The 22,797-nt window shown below is 37.9% G+C and overlaps 2 protein-coding genes across 3 annotated transcripts; one reads left to right on the top strand and one right to left on the bottom strand.

The window, feature by feature from the left end:
- Positions 1-49: 49 nt before the first annotated feature.
- nprl2 (NPR2 like, GATOR1 complex subunit) lies at positions 50-10,485 on the bottom strand. Of its 2 annotated transcripts, XM_057845950.1 has the most exons (14): positions 10,256-10,485; positions 9,688-9,747; positions 9,472-9,619; positions 7,080-7,264; positions 6,848-6,939; positions 6,601-6,769; positions 5,213-5,321; positions 4,584-4,720; positions 2,430-2,527; positions 2,264-2,300; positions 1,892-1,985; positions 765-882; positions 540-682; positions 50-478 (listed from the first exon to the last, which is right to left on the bottom strand). In XM_057845950.1, the coding sequence occupies exons 4-14, from the start codon at positions 7,179-7,181 to the stop codon at positions 411-413; spliced, it is 1,167 nt and encodes a 388-aa protein (XP_057701933.1). In that variant the 5' UTR covers positions 7,182-7,264; positions 9,472-9,619; positions 9,688-9,747; positions 10,256-10,485; the 3' UTR covers positions 50-410. The 2 variants fall into 2 exon arrangements, with proteins under 2 accessions (XP_057701933.1, XP_057701934.1); XM_057845951.1 differs by lacking the exons at positions 9,472-9,619; positions 9,688-9,747; positions 10,256-10,485 and adding an exon at positions 7,378-9,465.
- An 88-nt stretch (positions 10,486-10,573) lies between these two features.
- Positions 10,574-22,015, top strand: hemk1 (HemK methyltransferase family member 1). The gene is made up of 11 exons (XM_057845952.1): positions 10,574-10,869; positions 11,250-11,423; positions 11,494-11,585; positions 11,661-11,754; positions 13,085-13,201; positions 15,808-15,872; positions 15,948-15,997; positions 16,068-16,173; positions 19,914-20,009; positions 20,182-20,292; positions 20,460-22,015. The coding sequence occupies exons 1-11, from the start codon at positions 10,807-10,809 to the stop codon at positions 20,518-20,520; spliced, it is 1,029 nt and encodes a 342-aa protein (XP_057701935.1). The 5' UTR covers positions 10,574-10,806; the 3' UTR covers positions 20,521-22,015.
- Positions 22,016-22,797: the final 782 nt, after the last annotated feature.

Below are 22,797 nucleotides of genomic sequence, written 5' to 3'. Positions count from 1 at the left end.
ATCCTTTGCTATTTTGATTCCCCCCCCCCCCCCCCCCCCCCCCCCCCCACTCTGAATAGAACATTTGAGAAACAACAAAAATATAAATTATTTGTCATGGGAAGGAAAAAAAACAGAATATAATATATAATAATATATCTTTTAATATATCTTTTATTAATGTTTAAGCGTGATATGTGTAATTATATGTAATATACTGTAATGCATTCTGTGTAATGTTCTGTACAGCCAGTGAAAATGAATTTCCCTAAGGGGACTAATAAATCTAATATTTTTCTGTAAAATAAATATTCATCTCCAACATGTTAATGAAAAGGGGGAAAAAAATCCATAAATCCACAGGTAGTAAACGTCTTTTGGTTGGGCCACTCTTCATCTGTCAGACAGTCGTCTCTTTTATGAAATTCCTTTCACTTCCAGCACACAACAACATTGGGGTCGTTTTCCAAACGTTCGTCTAGCTCCTTGTAGCTGAGCCCTGCCAAATGAAAGCAGCATCATGATTACACTGGCGTTTCATGTAAAAAACAAAGACATACCTGTTTTGCAGCAGATCTCATCATAGCTGTGAAATCCAGTGTAGAAGCGAGGCAGTTTGCTCTTCTCATCATGCACCACCTTGACAGGGTACTTCTGCAGTCGTCGGATGAGAGACTTCATCAGGCCAAACTGAATCAGTTTCCTGGTAGAGAGAACCCGTGACATGATTGAGCCTCGCCTGACCTCATCCGTCATGCTGCATAATGTTTTTTTTCACCACTGACCTCTCATCAACCCTTTGTAGTTGCTGTGAGTAGCGGGAACAAAGGTCCCGGACAGTGGTTCCCGGACTCAACCCACAGTACAGCTGGAACACATCTCTTACACTCGGGAGCTTCTGACCTGACGGAAATGAAGATATTTGGAATAAATTGACATTTAACTCATTGGCTACAGTTGAATAAGATAGAGGTATAATCCATTTGAACTGGGAGAGTCTGGCAGCGATCATTTGCAGCCATCCCTCCCAGTTCAAATGGATTGGAAGTCTGTCGCCATGAATGGGTGTTTATGAAAAACTATAAAAACTACCAAAATATTATACTTGACAGTTTATTATTTACACGACAGTATATAGTATAGATTTTAAAAAATGTAAGCGTGTAGACGGGTCTATACCAGGTATATCCAAAGTCCGGCCCGGGGGCCAAATGCGGCCCCTGGTCAAATACGTCTGGCCCGCACACAGATTTTAATAAATTGGTCAGCAGTACTGCTACTAGCATATGAAGTAGCTTACACACAAATACTGCTCCTCATTTATCCACTAAAAGGCAGCAGCACTCTAAGCAACATTACCCCGCGTGACCCTTTACTTCCAATTTTCTAAAATGGCGACGATCAACACAAAAAAGAGTTAACTGCGACGGCCGACGCTTCAAGGATAGGTGGAAATTTGACTATTTCTTCACTAAAATACGCAACAACTGTGTCTGCCTCATTTGCAAAGAGTCGCTGTTTTTAAAGAGTTCAATGTGACGCGATATTACCAAACAAGACAGGCTGACATGTACGATGTACGACAATATTACATGGAAGATACGTAGCGAGAAATTAAAGCAACTTGAAGATAGTTTAATTTCACAGCAGCAGTATTTCGCAGGAGCCCGAGAATCGAAAGAGAACACCACAAAGGCTACTTGCAAGTTTATTGAAATTTAATAATTAAAAAATAATAATAAAGCAAATGTGAAACACAGAATGGCTTGCTAAAATTTGCTTAAATATATTGTTCTAAGTAAAGGACATCAGCCAAGGTCGGCCCCCCACATTTTAATCACACCAAATCTGGCCCCCATTGCAAAAAGTTTGGACACCCCTGATCTACAGTCTTACAATTTATTTTATTTACCTTGCTTGGTGACATAGTTAAGACACTCTTCCTGTATTAGTTTGTCATCGATCAGGCTCTGCACTTTGGGGGTGGTACAATACACACTGGAGTACTGGAAGTAGGCAAACAACAACAAATGAAGGTCACAGAAAAAAAAAAAAAAAACACCTGCAAAATGTTTCACTTCTACATAGAGAGTGCCTTGACAGTCATAAAACGCCGGCAGGTGTTTTTCCAACCAATATATGACTTCCTGTAGCGTTTATATATGATTCACTAAACAATGCAGGTGGAAAAGTTGTTCTTTGTCCTCTTATTTCAAACTTTCCTAATCCAAATATTAGCAACACAGAGTACATAATCATATGACGATTTCACCACCCACAGTACCTGGAATATGGACACCAAGGTCACGATGTCATAATACCTGACAAATGGAAAAGAAAATGCTGTGAGTATTTATCACCTTGTAATAGTACTTGAGACCCTTACACTGGACTAGAACACATTACATTTACAAGTCATTCCATCTATGGGTTTAGTGATGTTTACTCACAGCAGATTCTGCACAGCAATGCGAACTATGTTCAATTCCACGTCGGCTTCGGCAGAGATTTTTTGCACATGTCGGAAACCGTCGATGTAAGGCAAAATCTGAAGGGAGAAAAGAAACTAGATTATTGATTTTTTTTAATAAACTGAAAATATGTTTAGTAAAGAAAATGTTAAGTTCTTCCTTTTTGTTCATCCCGACTAGGGTAGCCTGTTTTTTTTTTAAGGTTTGAAGGTGTTTGGATTTTATGTTTTATTTGTTGTAGTGACGTTTAGCGCAACACTTTTTTTCCCTCAAATGTATAGTACTGTCCTGCCTTTTATTTATCATACACTATAAAGCACTTGGAGGACCTCTCATATTTTTGTAAAGGGTTGTATAAATAAAATAGCAGACATGTCCAAAGTCAGGCCCGGGGGCCAAATGTGGCCCGTGGACAAATTTTATCCGGCCCCCAGCCTCTGTCATAAGATCAATAACATCTGGACCGCACACAGACTTAATAAATTGGTCAGCAGCTCTGCAACCAGCATATGAGGTAGCTTACACACTAAATGCTTCTCCTCATTTACCCACTAAAAGGCAGCAGCACTCTAAGCAACATTACCCCGTGTGACCCTTTACTCTCAGTTTTCTAAAATGGCAACAATCAACAAAAAACTTACTTGCTCCTACTGCTGAGCTGTGCAGTCGCACACAATTGAGCTCCTGAAGGGCACGCAAATTGACAATATGTGAAATTTCCATAGCAATCAATGACTTTTCAATGAAATGCGTAAAACTATGACTGGACTGATACACAATATGCTGTTTGTGCGACCCGGGCTGATGGGGGACGGGTTTCCAATAAGCATTTGCTTTTCCCGTCTCCCTTGTCAACAGTAAAACGCACACACATCACAGATAAGATGTTCTCACAGCAAAGGATGATTAAATGCCAGGGTCAGAGAATAAGACATAACACTTCCAAATGAATCGGACATCTAAGGGAGGGGGGGGTGTTGCAATATTTGTAAAAAATGAGTTTAAGTTTGATTTCCAACATGACATGTCAACTGCTATTGAAGATTTGATGGAATGTATCACAATTGAATTAAGTATCCCAAACTGCCAAAGCATTACCATTTGCTGTGTCTATCGTGCACCTGACTCAAACGTACAGCTTTTTACTCAGCATATGGAAAAGATATTGTTTAAAATGAATAACAAGCATGTGTTTTACTGTGGGGACACAAATCTGGATATCAGAGAACATTCCCTCTGTAGCTACTCATATGCTCCCTGACCCCATTCTAAAATCCATGTTCTTGGAACCAATACTGACAACTGAGGTAAAGAGTCTAATTATGCAGTGCGACAACAAAGATTAAAAGGACAACTGAAATGGAGAACAATTTTAAAAAATACAGATATAAACTTAACTCCATCCTACGTGCTTGTAAAAAACAATACTATTGCAATTTACTGGAAGACAACAAAAACTACACTTGCAAATTATGGAAAATTCTAAACGGGATAATAAAAAGAAATAGGGAGTCAGGGAAATCTTACCCTAAGTGATGACAATGACAATAAATTCAATTAAAAAAATTTTAAAAAAGAAATTTGACTGCGACGGCCGACGCTTCAAGGATAGGTAGAAATTGGACTATTTCTTCTCTAAAATACGCAACTGTGTCTGCCTCATTTGCAAAGAGACAGTCGCTGCTTTTAAAGAGTTCAATGTGAGGCGATAGTACCAAACAAGACACGCTGACATGTACGACAAGATTACAGGGAAGATACGTAGCGATAAACTGAAGCAACTTGAAACTAGTTTAATTTCACAGCAGCAGTATTTCGCAAGAGCCCGAGACTTGAAAGAGTACGCCACAAAGGCTAGTTGCGAGATTGTTGAAATTATTAATTTTAAAAAATAATAAAGCAAATGTGACACAAAGAATGGCTTGCTAAAATTTGCTTAAATATATTGTTCCATGTAAAGGACGTCAGCCAAGGTCGGCCCCCCCCCATTTTTATCACACCAAATCTGGCCCCCTTTGCAAAAAGTTTGGACACCCCTGAAATAGAGGATTTGGACAATTTTTAGGTCAATGATGCCTCTAACCGATGACTCGACTATCACATCGCACAGCATGAGATTCAACAGTGAAGCACCTGCTGAGTGGTGAGATCCCACTGAGACTTAATAAAGTGGTCTTTGTTTTGGATGAACACTGGAACGTCGTACTCCTGGACCACCGGCGGATCCTTACGTAGAGGGATTAGCTTTAAGTGAATGGTGTTGGATTTATCTAAAAAACAAAAGCAGAGTAATGACAGTCAATTTTCTTAAATATTTCTCTTGTAAGGTAAAAGTCCAATAAGACAAGCAATTTCGTCAACTCACAGGTTTTGGTACTAAAAATAACTTTCATATTGTCCATCACAGTCAATGGTCAATGTCATTGAGTTAAATAATGATTAAATAGTCTGTAACAAATCAAAAAGTTCTAGAAACTAATTCAACAAATAACAGATACTTTCTATCTCACGATCTGCATATTCATAATTCAACGGGATCAGATTCCTTGAAGATTTGTTTAACGAGAACACGACCAAAAACAGTGTCATGCCTGGAATTAAACTGAGAGGAAATTCAATTCTGAAAGAGTAACTTGCACGTTTTCTTCTTACACATCATAAAACTGACAGTGTTATGAGGAAAAAAATGGTCAAAGTACATTTACATTCTCAGAATCAATAAACAATGGCACTACTGAGAGACGCAGTATGATAAACGGTACCTATGGGTAAGGTGCAGGCGCCCGTCGCGTTTAGTTCTTCCAACAAGGTTGACATGATAGGTAGAAGTTTCTGTTTGCTCTCCTCATTGGATATGAATCCACTTTCCAGCTGTAGTATAGCAAACACATACAAAACATACACATTTTGAGAGCGATTTACTACCGTGCTCTTTTAGATTGTTTTGTTTAGATCGGCGTGGGCAAACCGGTCCTCGAGGGCCATAGCGGGTCCTAGTCTTTGTTCCAACTGATCCAGCACAGAGCTTTTAACCAATGAGGTTTCAGTGGAAACAAGAAGCACCTGACTACGATCAATTGATTGCACTTACAACTATGGCTGCAGCTATCGATTATTTTAGTAGTCGATTAATCGATAAACTAGTTAGTTCGAATAATCGAGTAATCGGATTAGGAACATGAAAAATTTAAATACCTTAGCTGAGCCTCAAATGATATCTTAACAGAAAAAAAAAAGAGGATCTATGTACAACAAAAGAACAATTGTGTAACTTACATTGCAAAAGTCTGCTAGCTTAAATGCTATAAAATGCTTACTTTTTATTTGTTTTTTTACACAATGCTCTTAACAAATGGTTCAGACACAAATTCCCACAAAAAAAACTGGCTAAATATGCCTATAAACTAAATTATGAATGCATAAAAAACATTAGCTCAAACGAAAACTTAGCTTACGTTGGTCTTAACAAGGAGCAGTTGGATTCAGCCAAGTGACATGAAGCAGACCAAAGGGCAGTGTATCCACCCTAATCAATAAAACTAAATGCAAACACTTACAAAATAAACCATTACAACGCCACTTTAATTAAACGAATGCTCGAAGCAATAAAATTTAATTCGAATATTTTTTTCTAATGGAATACTCGAGTTAATCGATTAGACGTTGCAGCACTAAATTGCAATTAAATAACTATGAATATTCTGTATTCCTGCAAAAAGCAAGAAGATGCTTTTCCCCCTCTCTGCACTTCTGCACTTAAGTTAAAAAAAAAAAAAAATCTAAATCGAGTTAGACCACTCTCATCCTTCTTGACTGAATTAAACCCGACATGCGGTTTACATTAGCCATTTAATAAAATTAATGTTTATTTTGTCGATATCTAATTAAATAGTTAGGTCATGATGGTGGTGAGCAGCAAGACCTTTTCTGGTTCACAGATCATCATCACACTTTTAATTCCCCCTCTTATCAACAACCAACCAGAACAAAGCTCAATGAGTTTAGGTATCACAAGATTGCTGTTCGTCTCACATGAAGTGCCGCATGATAAGACTTCACATTTTCACACTGAAATTCCAAACTCTTTGACCTACTTCCAAATGGTATGACTCGTTTTTCTGTACCGGAATATCAAGATTAACTAATTTACCTCAAGCGTGGTGAGGTATCCAGAAAGCTTCTTTACAATTGGCTCAAGGGCACACGTATTGGTTTGGGAATCACAAACAAACCCCAAATTAAACAATAGGGCGTTGCGGCTGTATTTCTTGTGCTCGATGCACACCGGACATCCTATTAACTTTTTACCCATCGCAGTGCTACAGGGAGACAAACAGATGTTGGGTTACATTACAATGGCAAGCAAATACTGCGTGATGAAAGAATTACTTTCATACACTGTTATTAATTTGTTCTGCAGCTCCTGTTTGGTAATAATGTAAACTTGAACAGTGTCGAAGAGCTCCCGTGAAATGTATTCTTCCGGAACCTGTTAGAAGACAAGGAACATAATAAGGATTTTTTATGATTGACTGTAGTGCATCATCATGAGACTGTGGTGCATCACCATGATTAGTGATAATTTTTCACCTTGAGAGAGAGGGAGAAGGATAGATAGATTATACTCACCTGATATGTAATTTTGGGACCCAAAGTCGGATGAAACTCACTAAAGAATATGCATTCTATTCGTGCATCCATGTGTGGAAAGTCTTTTGCTTGTGTGTTCATTTTTGAGGAAAATGATAAAACGAGGAATGTCGAGGAAGCAGTTCAGTTGCCAGCCGGAAGGGGATTTATTGTCTTGCATCCATCTGATCAAAATAAAATAAATATAAGTACAGTAACTTTTACAGCTGGAGCCACACCTGGTCAGGTCACAGGCCAGGTGTGGTCCATCAATAATCATGGTACCTGGTGAATCTACCTGTTTGAGGTAGTCATGGGTGAAATGAACAGAGACTCTGAAGTTTGGGTCTAGTAATAGTGCAGCCGCAAAGCGATGTGTGGTACGGTGATGTAAGAATTTTCAAACAGCATTAAAAAAAAAAAAAAAAGTGAATCAAGGAAATCTAGACATTCTCTGGAAAAACAGTATTGTAGTTGTGGAAAAAATATCCCAAATAATGTTGCATTTCCAATATACAGTAAAAGTCGATTTCCCGTGCTAATGCTAACACAAACATAAACTTTCCCTCCACAGCATGGTAAAGTTACCTTCTGCGTAACAGTTTACATAGTTTTCAGTTGTCGCCTTACCACTCCAAATGTAAAAGTAGCATTTACAAATACAGTCGTACCTCTACATACGAAGGTAATTCAGTCCAGAAACCTTGTTTGTAAGTCGAAATGGTCGTATGTCGAGCAGGATTTTCCCATAAGAATACATTATAATTCCATTAATTCGTTCAACAGCCCGAAAACCTACACTAAATTCTTAATAAATACTGATGTTACCATTGTAAATATCAATTACAAAGAGCAAAACAAATACATTCTGAATAAAAATCTGAATAATATTATAATAATAGCAGTAATTATAATAATACCTGTAATAATGTAACAAACCGGGTTCTAATGTGGCAAATGTTTTTGCATGGTGTACCTGAATGCATCATGTGGCTGACTTGACAGAGTGAGCATTTTTACTTTCACTTTCTATACTTGCTGCAAAGAATACTAGGCGTGTTGTGTTGCACAAGTTGATGGAATAAATTATTAGAAACCTGACGAAGCTGGCGATTTCTTTGGCGATGTTACCACAATAATGATGCCACCTTAACTTATAAAGACTGGCGAACGGAGGAAGACCGCCGAGATAGACCGTCTACGGCTGTATTTTTGAGCCATATCGCGGATGCGCAACCCACGCTCATATTTTTCTATCATATCCATCTTCATGTCAATGGTAACCATCACCTTTTTCCTTCTTTTCACCTCCTGCACTAACATTGTTGGAACCCATGTTGAAAACAAAGAAACTGCTGTGCTGTCATAGATCGGCGTATTTTTAGAGCATGTTGTCGGATGTATAAACAAATGGCGAGTCAAATTTTATCTCGGATATCGAAAAGATCGTCTGTCAAAGCGATTGTATGTCGAGGTACCACTGTATGTTATAATGCAATGATATAATCAAACAAGTACTTAGACATGTGATTTTATCCATTTTTCCCCATAATTGTCGCAATCACCGCTGTCAGTTCCATAGAAAACCATTACAGTACTGATTGTGCTTTGAACTATTCACGCCTACCACGTGACCCACGTGACTAACCACGGCGAGATCAGAGTCTCACAACTCTCTTTCCATATGGATCTGGTTCAATGAACCCTTGAACTCTGGCAAATGAGTTCCGTTCCTACGCCTGGCGACGTAACCCAAATTTCCGCATAAGTCGGAATTAACCCTTTAAGTACCTCTACAAAATAACTATCCAAAAACTCCCAAAGTATTGTATTTCATTTAATGATGGAGGATACACTGCCCTCTAGTGGCAGCGTTGGGTCTGGCTGGACCGTCGCCTTGTATGACTGAGAAGCAGACTCAGACGTCAATGGATAAAGGATAGCTGCACTCTGGTTTGCCACACATAAGGCTTTAAGTTGTTTCAGATAATATAAATTTGTAATTAGGTTTACAGCTACAGTTTGTGGAGTTACGTGTGAGCGATTTGCAATGAGAATTGTAAATACGTGAGCTTTCATAGCATTTAAGCTAACTGACTTCTGCTAAACAAATTAGGCTAATTTAATCTACTAAATTTATATACTGATCAGACTAGATGGATGTTTCAGCACTAATTGTTTTGTGTCAAGTGTTTTATTGTTAAAGTGTGTGTCGTTTTGAACATAAGTGTACATATGCGTGTTTCAGCTTTACAAATTGTCAAAAGTGAAGGAAGTCTAAAACTTCAAAACGCACAATTGCATTGTTTGCTGTCGGTAAAGCTGAACAACTTCACATTTAGTGAGGACAGAACACGTCATGTTTATAGAGTAAGGCATAAAATAAAAATACCTTGTGGTAAAAACAACTGGAGACAAAATGGAGGACGAGACGCCGGCGTCTTAAAGTTGAAATCGCCCAAGTCGAGTATGTTGTGGACTACCTGTATACGTCATCGGTTAGGAGCACGTTTTGAAGATTCAGTTTCAAGTTGCCATCACTACAAAACACAGTTATATTGATGAAAATAAACACAATACAAAAATAAAATCAAGGGAGCACACATACCTGATCAAAATAAAATAAATCAGAGAACAGCGACTTTTCCTGCTGGAGCCCTCTTGTACACTTTCAGAAAGAAAAAAGAATATAGCGGACCATATGAGTGTCTACCCCTTCGTCGTCTGTCCTAAACAGAACATTGTATTAACTGTACTCAAGTTCTCTACCACACTAAATTGCAACGAATATGCTAGTTTACGACAAAGTCAAAAGGACACTTAACCGAAATAAAAATACGCCTCATCATAGACTTAAAAAATCTATTATGAAGTCTATGGTCTCATATAAGTAACCCTGGCAAATGCAAGTATATTAATTATATCAAAAATACAACTAAGGGGGAAACAATCTCTGGTGAGAATAAATTCCAACCATTTTATACATCGGTTATACATGCTGATTAGAAATTTTGCATTAGGAGCTTTCAACTTAAACTTCCTTGAAATCAGCTAAATGTTTGCTCTCTGTTGACTTGTTTTCCTGTGACATAGGACCTATGCTAGCTGCTAAGACAAACGTGTCGTTTTGACACGAGAACTACTATAGCATACAGAAAATAATACTAATTACCTACCAAAACACGCATTATGACAGCGACGTTATGCATTTTTTTTACAAACATTAGATAACATTTGCAACTGCAAAACATTTTACAAAACCTCGACCACATTACTGAGAAAAAAACACAAGGATGCCTTTAGGAACAACTCGTACAAATGCAAATATTAACGGATAGAGGATCATAGAGGATCAAAATTTAAACAATAATCTAAAAGGAATTACTTTAAATATCAAATAAATCAAACGGAGTGTCATTTGTCATCTCTTAGCGATTTTTTAAAAGATAATTGTGCACCTAATGTTTCTGTAAATTTAATATTTACGACTGTCTTTAAAAGCAACACTACTCTACACAGTCAGCACTGCGCTGCTTTTAGTGCAAAAACACAAATGGCGTCACATTAAAACTTCAAGAGGTTTACTATTGCGCCGTGAACAGCGACAACAACTCTCCCCGTCAAAGGAAATGTCGAATCAACACCAAACTAAACGGCTAAAAACAGCTTCGGTGTTTGTATGTTTATGACCAAACGTGTTCCACTTACAAGGGAAGTGGTTTGAAACATGTGGAGAAAATCAGCGAGCAGAGGATACATTTGTTTAATGAGCAGAAGTGTTGTGTTGAAGGTAAGTGTGTGTCATTTAGAAATTGACATAATAAAAATATTGTGTGGGATAAACGTCGGTACAGAAATACATAGAATTTAAGCTGTTACCATTTAATATTCATGAACGTGATCATTCATGAAACGGTGCAATCTAGCAAACGCTCAAAATGTTCACACTTTTCACGAAGTACCGAGTGAGGGTTCACGATATTGCATGCAAGGAATAGAAAACAGCTTTGAAAGATGACCCCCAAAGTAAAGGTCGGGCTAAAACGATATATATAAGGGACACATAATGCCCCACGTAATGAAATTAAAGTCAAATTTGTGTGGACTCATTCAGAAGCATTACTGTAAGATTTTGTTAAAATGAGACAATTTTACATCTAATGTTTACAGGAATTTGCAGGCTCCAAGGCAGTGCGCCATTGCAGTTCCCATGTCTCACCCTCAGGGAGGATAACTGCACGACAAGCAGCGGATATTTGGAGGAAACGCTTTGAGGCGGAAGGTGTGACCGAACCCGACCTCTCCAGCCAGTACATCATCGCCCATGTGCTCGGGGCTAAAACTGTGAGTTGAGGAATGTGCTCTATGATCTATTCGCTGACCTCATGTTACTCGATTCATCTGTAACTGTCAGGTAGAAGGTGCCGGGAGGAAGAAAATGTCTGCATTTCTCACTCAAGAAGAAGCACAGCGAATATGGAAGCTCTGCGAGAAACGCCTTTCCAGGTTTAAAGTCAATGCAGAAGTTTGATGATCCATTTGCATCGATTTGTTGTGGCATACTGTATGTGTATATTTTAGGATGCCTGTGCAGTATGTGATCGAAGAGTGGGACTTCAGAGATTTGACACTGAAGATGAGGCCTCCCGTATTCATCCCACGACCTGAAACAGAGGTGTGAGAGAACTCTTGAGACCAGGAACGTCGCTTTCTTTAGGCAACAGATTACTTCAAATGTGAAAAACTTCCAAACCTGAACACCACCTGTTGCGACCCACTGGCCTTGATCAAGCGGTTCTAATTTCAAATAAATATTTATTATAAGAAATTACCTAAAGTGAATTAATTTACTTTGGATTCAACTGTCATTTTGTGGCTACATTTTGCAACTCTATACCTAATTATTAATGATTAAGCCTGAACGATATATTGTTTAAACATCGCCATCGTGATGTGTGCGTGCGCGATAGTCCCATCGCAAGGACGTGCGATAGTTTTTATTTTTTTTAATCCACATACGCCCTGCTCTCTGCGCTGCGCAGAGCCTCACACGCTCTTTGAACCTCACAGTCACTGCAGCACTTGCTTATTAAAGTTAACGATGCTGGTATCTTTGATCTTGCCAAAGAAGCGGACATCACAGAGCAGTAGCTGTCAATCATCGTTTAACTTGTGAAACAGTTTCTGCAAGGAAGCCGCTTTGGAATCAATGTGTGTGTGTGTGGAAATGTTTGAGACATATAAATTAAATGCCAGAAGTGACCATGAAGAGTTTGTAATTTCTACATGTCCACCAAGAGTCACAGCTAAGCTAGATAAACAGAAGTATTTAATAAAGCCAAGCATTTTTCTACTACAGTACTTTATTCTTGTTCAAAAATGATTTGGTTGGACAGTTATGTTTAAAACTGATCATAATTATTACATTTGATGTGCTTAAAACCATTTATTAATTTAAATACATATATATATATATATATATATATATATATACTTTTTTTTTTTAAATCATACTTTGGGGAAAAAGTGAGAAAAAAACATGCCTTATATGTATCTCTTTCCAGTGCTAAATCTGAATAAATACGTTGAGCACACACACAAAAAAATTTAAATTTGGGGAGCGGGGTGCTCAACTTCGCGGTTTTTCAGTTATCGCGGCGGGTTCTGGTCCCCATTAACGGCGAAAAACGAGGGATCACTGTACACTGGTCGTTGTGAGTCATCCAAAGTCTTTCCAAACAGCTATTCAAGTCATCTAGTGAAAATTTCTTAAAAAAAAAAAAAATATATATATATATATATATATATATTAATATCGTAATATAATATCGCAAACCCCCCAAAAATTGCAGCAATAGTTTTTTCCAATATCGTTCAGGCCTACCCATGATGTCATTGGATAATTAACTCTGACTCAACTGTCATTACATTATAGTTTTCTACAAAAAAAGCCTTCAATCCAATAATATCAGGATTACTATATTGTGTTTCATGTGTTGATGCAGGAGTTGGTAGAATTGGTCCTGAATGATCTTCAAAAGAAGAGCGGCTCCCTTACGTGTTTAGAGGTGGGATGCGGCTCCGGTGCCATTTCTCTCAGCCTACTGAAGAATCTACCCCAGGTGAAATTTCACTAATTTACTCACTGTAAGGCATTAATTTAATGAGAAATTATTTGAATAGTCTTCCCTGATTTAAAAAAAGGCTCACACTGGTCTCAGGACTAGGGGGGATTGTGAAGTCCTAATACAAAAATAACAGCCTTCGGTCACAATTCTCTCTCTATAAAGTCTGAAATCTGGAACAGTTTACCACTCGCCATCAGGGAGAGTCCCATAATACAAACCTGTAAAACTCGGCTCAAGCAGTGGTTGAAAGTAAAGTAGTAAATCAGTCCTGTAATCACTGACTTTTAAATTTCAGCTCAAGCAGTGGTTGAAAGTAAACCAGTCCTGCAATCACTGACTTTTAAATTCTTAGTAATCTACTGTAATGTACTGTTTTATTGTAATCTTTTGTTCTTTGTCTTTTCGTATCTTTGTGTTACCTGCCTAGGGACTGCGGATGTAAATTAGCATTTTCTCTGCTACAATCTGGCATATTCACACCTTTTTGATGTTCATCAGTGTGCATTGTCCCTGTTAAATGAAGAATATAAAATGATTCATACAACCTGTTTGATTTAATCCAATACAGTGCTTTTCAAAATAATTTTTCATGTTTAATAAATATTTTATGCTTCAAATACATTACATTTTAAAATTAGTATTCACTTGTATGTAATTTTTAAATCCATTCAGTACATTCACAATTCTTCAGTTTTTTTTAAATTTAAAATATATACAGTATATATGTGTAAATGTTTATGTGCAAAACATTTTATTTAATCATTGGTTTGAAGGTAGTTGGGATAGACTAAGGTAAAGAATGAATGGGTTTCTGTTGTTTATTTGGTCAACACCGGAAACTCTATATGTGAAATTTTCAGACTATACTTTCGCCGCATACTATTAACTATTGTTAATAGTTAATATTAATAGTTAATAGTCACCGCATACTATATACTATTAACCGCATGGTTCAAAGCAGCTGCATGCCTTTTGGTGTAAATATCCCTTAATAGAATGTGTCCACCTGAAGTTTATAGTCCAGTGCGTTTTATTTACTATTATTTATAACAAATGCCATTTTCTTGTCTAGTCCAAAAATTTCATTACTTACGCCACCATTTTGCCTTGATGTTTATTGTTTTGAAAACGGCACTGCATCCTAATTAGTTCTGACAGACGTGTCCAGTTAGGGATTGACATTAAACTAAGGGGCAGTTTACCTGTTGACGCCCTGAGAATAAGACACATTTCATGTTTGCATTTAGATCGGTCCGTCTTGGTTCCATTTCCATCAGTGTCGCAATTCCGCATGAAAACAATTTACTATATTCATGCCAGGCTCTAGGGGGCAGTGCAGTTTTACAAGGTGACAGCCAATGATGCACTTCCTTGACAACGACCTCCTCAGTCCGGAAGACAACATACCTGCCCACTGGAAGCAATGACGTACAAGTGTTTTTTTTCTTTTGCTTCAAAATGCACAAAAACGCGAACATGAAATATATTATAAAAACAGTAAAACAAAGCCAATGTTCTGCCATGCCTGCTGTTTTGAATGTTTACTTAGTTACTTTGTTACTTTGAATGTTAGTATCGTGTTCGAGTGCTGACGTCATTGGAACGAGAGCGATACATTTAAATGGTTGCAGAGCAATCCCTGCAATTGAATCATTCCGCTTTGGAGGCCAGAATCAAAAGTTTGCGTCTTTGCCTTCCGTTTTCGCCGTCGCTGTGTAAAGGCGAGACCATTCCGCAACAGAATCGTCTTGGTGTCGCAGCATCACCATGTAAACGACTCCTAAATTTCCTTGAATGCGAACATTTGATGGGATAATCTAATCATAAGGGCAGTTTACATGGCGACTCTGCGACACAAATGTCGCAGTGACTGAGTAGCAGACTTGCCTCGCGTGCATATGGTGTCGGCGAAGATGAAAAAGTCTGAATCCCACCTTCAAAGTGGTCGGCGAAGACGAAAAATTCTGAATCCTGCCTTCAAAGTGGAAGAAAACGATTGCGGGAGGCTTCCTCGGCATGCATATCAAAGACTCCCGCGGCGCGAGACTGCGCCGATAACGTCAGCACTCGTACACGTCACATTGGGAGTGCGCAGCGGTAATACTAAACAATAAAAACAGCAAATATAGCGCAATGTCGGCTTTAATTTACTGTTTTAATAATATTTTTAAATATGTTGAATGTTTCCATTTTTGTGCCTTTTTGAACAAAAGAAAAATGCCATTGCTTCGAGTGGGCGGGCTTACTTTTTTCCGGGCTGAGGGAGCTTGGTGGGGTCAAAGTGCATCATTCTCTGTCACCCTGTAAATCTGCACTGCCCCCTAGGGCCTGGCATGAATTCTACATCGTTTTCATGCGGAATTGCGACATTGTTCGAATGGAAACGCAAATGCAAATTTGAAATTTTTCGTATTCTCGGAGAGTCACCATGTAAACGGCCCCATAGTCCGCTATGATGAAACCCTCATTCCATTCCTTCGATTCCATTAAAATACTTTGCCTCCAATGTATTTTGATATGGTTTTTTTTTTATAAAAGCCAAACTAATATTATTTTATGGTACATTTTAAAAATAGAACAATAATTGCTTTCCATTGTAGCTCAGAGTCATTGCACTGGACCAAAGTACAGAGGCTGTGGAATTGACAAGGGAAAATGCATTACGGTAACTTTAATTTCATTCATTAAAATCTTAATGTGTGTTTTTTAACATGTTCATTCCAAATATTTATCTCAACAGATTGGGACTTCAAAACAGATTAAAGGTTTATCACGCAGATGTCACTAAAGGTAACTGAAAGCTGAATTCTGCCTCTCACATGTTATTGTTAATAAATTATCTATCTGATGTTTTTGCCAGATGCAGAGACAGTGTTGAAGCTTTGCCGCAATGTCTCTACGTTGGTTAGTAACCCTCCCTATCTCTTCTCAGAAGACTTGCCTTCACTGGAACCAGAAATTTTGAGGTAACAAACACAGTGCAGGAAAAAAAGGAAATTGATAATATTGTGCAAAAACCTTTCAGAAACGGGAAATGTTTCAATGATGTGTGGACAATTCATAAAATGGGAAGCGAAACTTTCTTGGTAGAACTTTGTGCTGACTTTGAATGACATGAAAGGGGAAAATGAGCAGACAGGAAATGATGTTTTGGTTCATAGATTTAAACAGGTTGCAAGAAAGACACAGTAACTCTCCAAAATATATAGATTCCTGCATTTATACATTTGATCAAAATCGCCTAAATGTTTTTCGTTGTCTTACAACATTCTGCCATAAACTCGCTAAATGTGCCTTTCCTACTCTACCTACTTTAGTGGTTTGTATGTCAAGTTGAATGTATTTAAAAGTTACATAATAAAAACAAAGCTTGTGGGGCAAGGGTCACAAAATTCCTGGAATTTTCGAAGTTGGAAAGCTTCCATTGGTATTAAAAGGAATAAACAGGAAGAAAAACAGGATTTTACTCAATTAAAGATTGTATTTAAGCCTAAATCTCTCGAAAACGTCATGATTTCTGCATCTAATGTTACATATCAACTTTATTCCTCAATCAAAGAACAATGCTTACTGGAGAGCTATTGCGACATTGTGATTTTCTAGGAATGTTATAGAAGTGATAGTTTAAAATCCTAAACATACAAATAAAGTGGTCTTTATTGATATTTATTGGTTTTCTTAGTTGTGAAATCATTGTCGAAAATTATTGTAATAAATCATTAACATGATCGTTACATTCACAATGATTAGTTAATGATTAAAAAGAACGTGATCAAATTTGTTGTTCTAGAAGTGTGACTCGAAGTGGTGTAGCCCTTGGTTTTGATGAGTTTTTAGGTTCAAAATTGTTGCTGATTCCTGATGTAGACATTTTTTCAAGGGGACTTTTTGGAGATTTCCAGTTTTTTTTTTTTCTTTCACTGTTATCATGTGATAGGTCAAAAGAAATCTGACCTGGATATCATCTATGTGGTTTGTGATTTGCTTTGCTAAAGAGCAGAACGGACATCAGATCGATGTAACGTCACACTACGCCTTATTATGATTATTTATTAAATTGTGAAGCTTGCGGTTGTAATGGCACGCGCTCTTCTGTGAGGCGTCAAGTGATTGATTGAATGTAAGCGCTTAAAAAAAAAAAAAAAAATCCTGCGCTATTTTATTTCGTTCACTCTGTATGCTTCTGCAAATTCTATCTTAATTCTGCTTCCACATATTGGTAAATGGTAACACTTGTGACATGCAACCTATATCAAACGATCAATAAAATAGATGTTATTCTTTATTCCCTGAAGGGAAAAGCTAAAGGAAAAGAAGAAGATATAAATTATAAAAACTTGTGACGACATACTCACTCGTCCAACGGTGGTTACTAGGCCAACCATCTGAACAACTGACAAACTAAAATAGCTTAGAAAAAAATACAAGGTGACCTTTAAAGTGGCATTAAAAAGGTATTCTCTTACTTTATAACCTTGAATGCCATTTTGCCAGGTTAGCACGGACATTTGGATCTAAAGTGCCTAGAATTTAGTTGGTCCTTTTGGGGCTCTTTTGCAGACATGCCGTTTCTCATCAATAGACAGTTGACTGGCTCTAATTTGAATAATCTCTGCTCTGATTGGCCGGTGGAGTGGGTGTGTTGGTGGGAAGCTGGTGGGCATTGGTAATGCGTGTGGTGACTGACAAATCACGGAGATGCGGATAACAATCATTCCTCAATGACACCAAGCTTCGCTATTTCATAACTAGACAAAAAAACAATATTCACTCACTCACAATCCAGCTTCAGTGGAATTCCGTGCACACTTGCACACAGAGAGACGTATTTCAGTCAGGAGGCAAGATTTCCCTAAGACTTTGTGAATCAAAATGCTGAGCTATTCCTTTTATTCATTGGTTCCCATTGAAGGCGATAGAAGTCCAATCCATTTTGACTGGGAGGGTTGACAGCGATTATTCGGTCAATTTATAACCATACGAGAAGGCCTGCTTTTGCCAGTGCGGAAACTGAGAAAAGTGCCTTTCAGGCGAATAGCAGCGCAGAAGTAGAGGTCCCGGGGGGAAAGTGACAAAGACAGGAATTGGTTGGGCGACAGAAGAATTGTACTAAACCACAGCAAAAGCACATGCATAGTTTTAAAAAAATGCTTTATTTATTTGCTGTATGCTTAATAGAGCACATTTGAGAACCAGAAAGTGTAAACATTCAGCCGGGTTTTCTCAGTGTTCATCGCTTCTTATATTAGTGGCCATGGAGGAACAATGAAAAGAGCAGTAATTGCATGATAACTGTGATGTCACGCCGTGAACAATTTCCAAACCTATTGTTTGCAGAACGATTTAACTTGCAATTTACAAATGTGATTGCAAATACAGATTTAAAAAAAAACTACACAGGTAATGTACTTGAATCAGGGCATAATCTTATGGATAAAACTGTAAAATATTGGAAAATGACTTTAGTGTTATTGAGTATTACTTGTGTCATCAGGAAGGTCGTTCAATCTGGGGTACTCGCATTTGATTGGCTAAAATAGTACCAGCATTAATGTCTGCCCCCATGATGGACAGACACTTTGTGGATATACAGTGATCCCTCGTTTTTCGCGGCTAATAGGGACCAGGACCCGCTGTGATCATTGAAAAACCGCTAAGTAGCCCAATTTGGCCAAATTTAAAAATTGTCCTACATGCATGTGTGATACATCATTGGAAAGATTAAAATCTCTGTTGTCTGGGAGAAGAAACATTTTGAACAGGAGGGCATTTTGTGACGTTAAAAGTAGGTCAAATAAGGTGAGTGAAAAATAGGCATTTTTGAGACCTTTGAAAATTTCTTTAAGTTCCTCATTTTAAAAAAGGTTTTGGACACCCATCCTGGTACATAATGAATAACGAACACTTCAAGATGACCCCCCCTTTGTCTACTCAAGTCTTTGATCATCAATATGCATGAACATGTGGGTGGATGTACAGTAATAAAGGAAAATGGTGTGTTAGTGAATATAGATTTAATTTAGCCCAGTGTTTTATTTTTTTAAATGAAAATGGCCGTGTCCATTCAAATCCGCACAAGCTGCTCACTTACACACAATGTGTTGCCAAAGCAACTGTTCAACAAATTAAGCAATGATTGACGCATGCGGTGCTTTGCAGTTCGCTTCTCTGGCAAGATCAAACATTAAACGTCTGTCAACCATCGTTAACTCTAAATATGCAACTACAGTGTACTGCCTGACCAACAAAGGGTAGGGAGAGGGAGGGAGAATGAGACTACGTGATCGGCTAGGGACAGCTCATCTGTTTTTATTTATTTTTTAATTGAAAAGAAATCCGCAATAGACTGAGGGTGCGTTTGAAGCGCGAAGTAGCGAGGGATCACTGTACTTACATCCATTTTTTCCCCCACTATTACGAATGAAATGTATTTATTTTCAATTTATTAAGCAAGAGTCTTTCCCCTCGTATGCACATGATATTTGATATGCACTTTATTCATGCACTTTAAATACAAAGTCTGGCAAATTTGATTGTTTGATTGGCAAAAATGTATGCATTTAAAAAAAAAAAATTGGTTACGTCATTTACTTCTGTTGACGGTGATAGAAGCAAATGATTGCTGCCATCACCACCCCCAGTCAAAACAGATTGTAATCTGTCATCGTCAATCGCAGTGAATGAGTGTAATTATTTGTGTTGGCAGGTTTGAGGACCACGCCGCCTTAGACGGTGGCAAAGACGGCTTGCAAGTCATCCGCAAGATTTTAACCCTGGCTCCTCACCTTCTCTCAGATGACGGGTAATACCCTGATGCAATTTATTCTCCCACACGCCCTTTCAGGGCGTTCCCCCCTAAGCCGTTTTCACAAGACAAGCGCTAGTGTTCTCTGCCAATAGCTGTGTGTGATAATCTTGTGCTATCATAATTACATTTAAATCAATCCCGTGCTCTTTTCCCGCATAAACAACAGCTGCATTTACTTGGAGGTGGAGCCCAAACACTCCCAGCTCATTCGGCAGTGGGCGGAGTCCGACGCTAAATGGCTGCGTTTGGCTGAGACACGTTATGATATCACCGGCAGGTCAGTCCAGTGAATTGGATATAGTAGGCCCATGACCATCTATTAGATTGCCACCGCACGGACAATCTTAACTTCATTTCACAAATAGACATGGAGTGCGTGGAGTGCTGTGCTTCCTCTACATTCAAATTTGGAAAGGATGACACTCATTTCTTTGTGTTTTCCAGGCCCAGGTTTTGCATCTTTCGGAGAGACGAGTCACACGATCACAAGCTGCACCTGGGTTGAAAAAGCCAGATCCTATTACGTTGGCTTTAGTCCCCTGCCGCCCAGTTTCTCCCTCCCCCTCTGCTCTTGAGTCGACAAACACGGTGACTTTAATCGCTCAAAATACCCTCATATTATCTGCATCAGGAATCATATAAATGGACCTGCCACTGCGCTTTTTAATCCATGCACATCACGTGCCACGGTAACACAGAAAAATGTGTGTGCGATGGCACAAAAGAGGCTCAAAGCTGAAGGTAATTACCAAGGCTTTTCTTGGAAGCCTCCCTCTCTGAATCGTACCCTCCTCCCTGGAAGCATTTTGTAGTTCTGTGAATCGCCTGATGAACAGTCCTCCCCTTTGCCCGTCCACTCGCTGACTCAGATGCAGGCGTGCATGCACGCAAGCTGAATGTGGCCTTTACTGCTCATGCAATCTCTCATACACGAAGCTCAAAGGCCAGAGACGATTAAGAGGATCAAATATTTCCTGTACAATCGGCATTTCGTGCAACGGCAAAAATTTTCATCATCTTCCATTTGTGACCGAATACATCACTTATTTGAATGGAAAAGGTTGAAATTTAACAACATTTCTAGGAAACCATTTGAATGGTTTTAGTTAATCCAATTTAACACAAACAAAGGGGCACTTATCTTGGGAGAAGTAACTAATGCCACAGCAGCTCTCGTCACTAAGTGCAAATTTGTGAAGTACTGCATTGTATTTACATTTAAAAGAGTAAAGCTTTTATACAGAGAAACCTGCTATGTTTATCTCTAGAAAATGCAGTTTAAAGGTTGGGGCAAGCAGACAATTTTGTTTTTCATGAAAGCGCTCCATGAAAAATACAGTCATTAAAAAAATGTCACAGAAATGTCCGTATTTTCTTTAAAGAAAATATTTTTTTCTTCCCATATTGAAAATATCTATACTTCATTGCTGATTAATTTCGTGGTGTCGTCTTTAAAAACAGCTGTGGATCTGTTGGGGGCAAGTAAGGATACACGTATGTACAGTTGAACCATGTTAGATATTGTACCATTTAAATTGAAAAATTTTAATTGTAATTAAAGTACGTTATATTTAATCTCAGAAAACAGCAATAAATTATAGCAGGCAAAGTATGTGAACATCTAAGCACAACAGCATTTACAATTTACACTATTAGTCATTGTATTAATGCTTTTCTTTCAAAAACAAGTACATTTTAGTGACCCAAAACTATACCTGCTGTGCATTTAAGAAACATAAACCTCATGTCAACTGTTGAAAATTGAAATTTTAAATAAAAATCAGATTGCTAATGATGTACCATACTATATGAATATAACAAATTAAGGGACCGCTCTATCATTGTCAGTTCATGCCAGCAAATTCCAGGCTAAGAAATCTTTACGGACAAAGAATATCCATCCATTATCTACCGCTAAATCCGGGGTCGGGTTGCGCGGACAGAAAAGATTAAAAACAAAAAAACAACAAAAAAAAAACAAACCAAAAAAAAAAATATATATATATATATATATATATATAAATTTCTAAATCAGTAGTTTTCAAACCTTGTATACCACATATACCACCATTATTATTACTAATCTGGAATATGAAGTCTTATTCACAAAATGCGACAATCTAATATGATTGCTAGTCAGTTGCTAGTTCTGACCTAAATAAGACTTGCCGCATGAAGTCTGCTCGGATGACAGACAAAACGCCTTCTAAAACAACAAGAACAGAGCAGTTGTGATCAGTTTAATGCTCTGACAAATTTGACAAACAAATAAGCTTGATAAATGACAATATTTGCTGGCACAGTTTAATTCTTAATAAAGCACTTAATGTAGGAAGAAAAAAACTGCTTAAAGAACCATTTCATTACTACAAATCACATAACAGCTTTTAAAATTCAGACTGGAAAAAAGTATAAAACCCGTTCTTGAAAATGTAATAATGCTAAAAAGTTAAATACATGGCATTTACTATTTTGTATTGGGAACCTATTTAATCTTTGATTGTTTTGGTACTATAACCACACATTATGTTGTTAGTCCATTTGTTGAATTGTTTGACTCATTCACTGCCATTGACGACGATAGACATCCAATCCATTCGAATCGGGAGGGAGAAGCTGGCAGCTAATGATACCTGCTAGCCTCTCCCGGGTCGCCAATGGCAGACAATGAGGTAAGCTTGCTTACTGTACATATTCTTCTAAATTCTTAGAAATTTTTTTTTTTTTTTTTTTAAGTTGGATGAATTAGTTCTTTTTATGGTTGCAGTTTTTAGATGATCTA

This window comes from Corythoichthys intestinalis, chromosome 9, assembly GCF_030265065.1.
Source record: "Corythoichthys intestinalis isolate RoL2023-P3 chromosome 9, ASM3026506v1, whole genome shotgun sequence".
In the NCBI taxonomy this organism is placed as follows: domain Eukaryota; kingdom Metazoa; phylum Chordata; class Actinopteri; order Syngnathiformes; family Syngnathidae; genus Corythoichthys; species Corythoichthys intestinalis.
The sequence above is the reverse complement of the archived record's forward strand: the minus strand, read 5'-3'. Positions and strand labels throughout refer to the sequence as shown.

What these genes read in the sequence shown, in the direction of transcription:
- nprl2 (XM_057845950.1), bottom strand. Translation starts at nt 7,181, where the DNA reads ATGAACACACAAGCAAAAGACTTTCCACACATGGATGCACGAATAGAA. An exon ending in CAGAACAAATTAATAACAGT is followed by an intron (nt 6,770 to 6,847) that starts GTATGAAAGTAA and finishes GTCTCCCTGTAG; the next exon opens with CACTGCGATGGGTAAAAAGT. An exon ending in CTACAAAGGGTTGATGAGAG is followed by an intron (nt 683 to 764) that starts GTCAGTGGTGAA and finishes TCTCTCTACCAG; the next exon opens with GAAACTGATTCAGTTTGGCC.
- hemk1 (XM_057845952.1), top strand. Translation starts at nt 10,807, where the DNA reads ATGTGGAGAAAATCAGCGAGCAGAGGATACATTTGTTTAATGAGCAGA. An exon ending in GCAGAAGTGTTGTGTTGAAG is followed by an intron (nt 10,870 to 11,249) that starts GTAAGTGTGTGT and finishes TAATGTTTACAG; the next exon opens with GAATTTGCAGGCTCCAAGGC. An exon ending in CTGGAACCAGAAATTTTGAG is followed by an intron (nt 16,174 to 19,913) that starts GTAACAAACACA and finishes TTGTGTTGGCAG; the next exon opens with GTTTGAGGACCACGCCGCCT.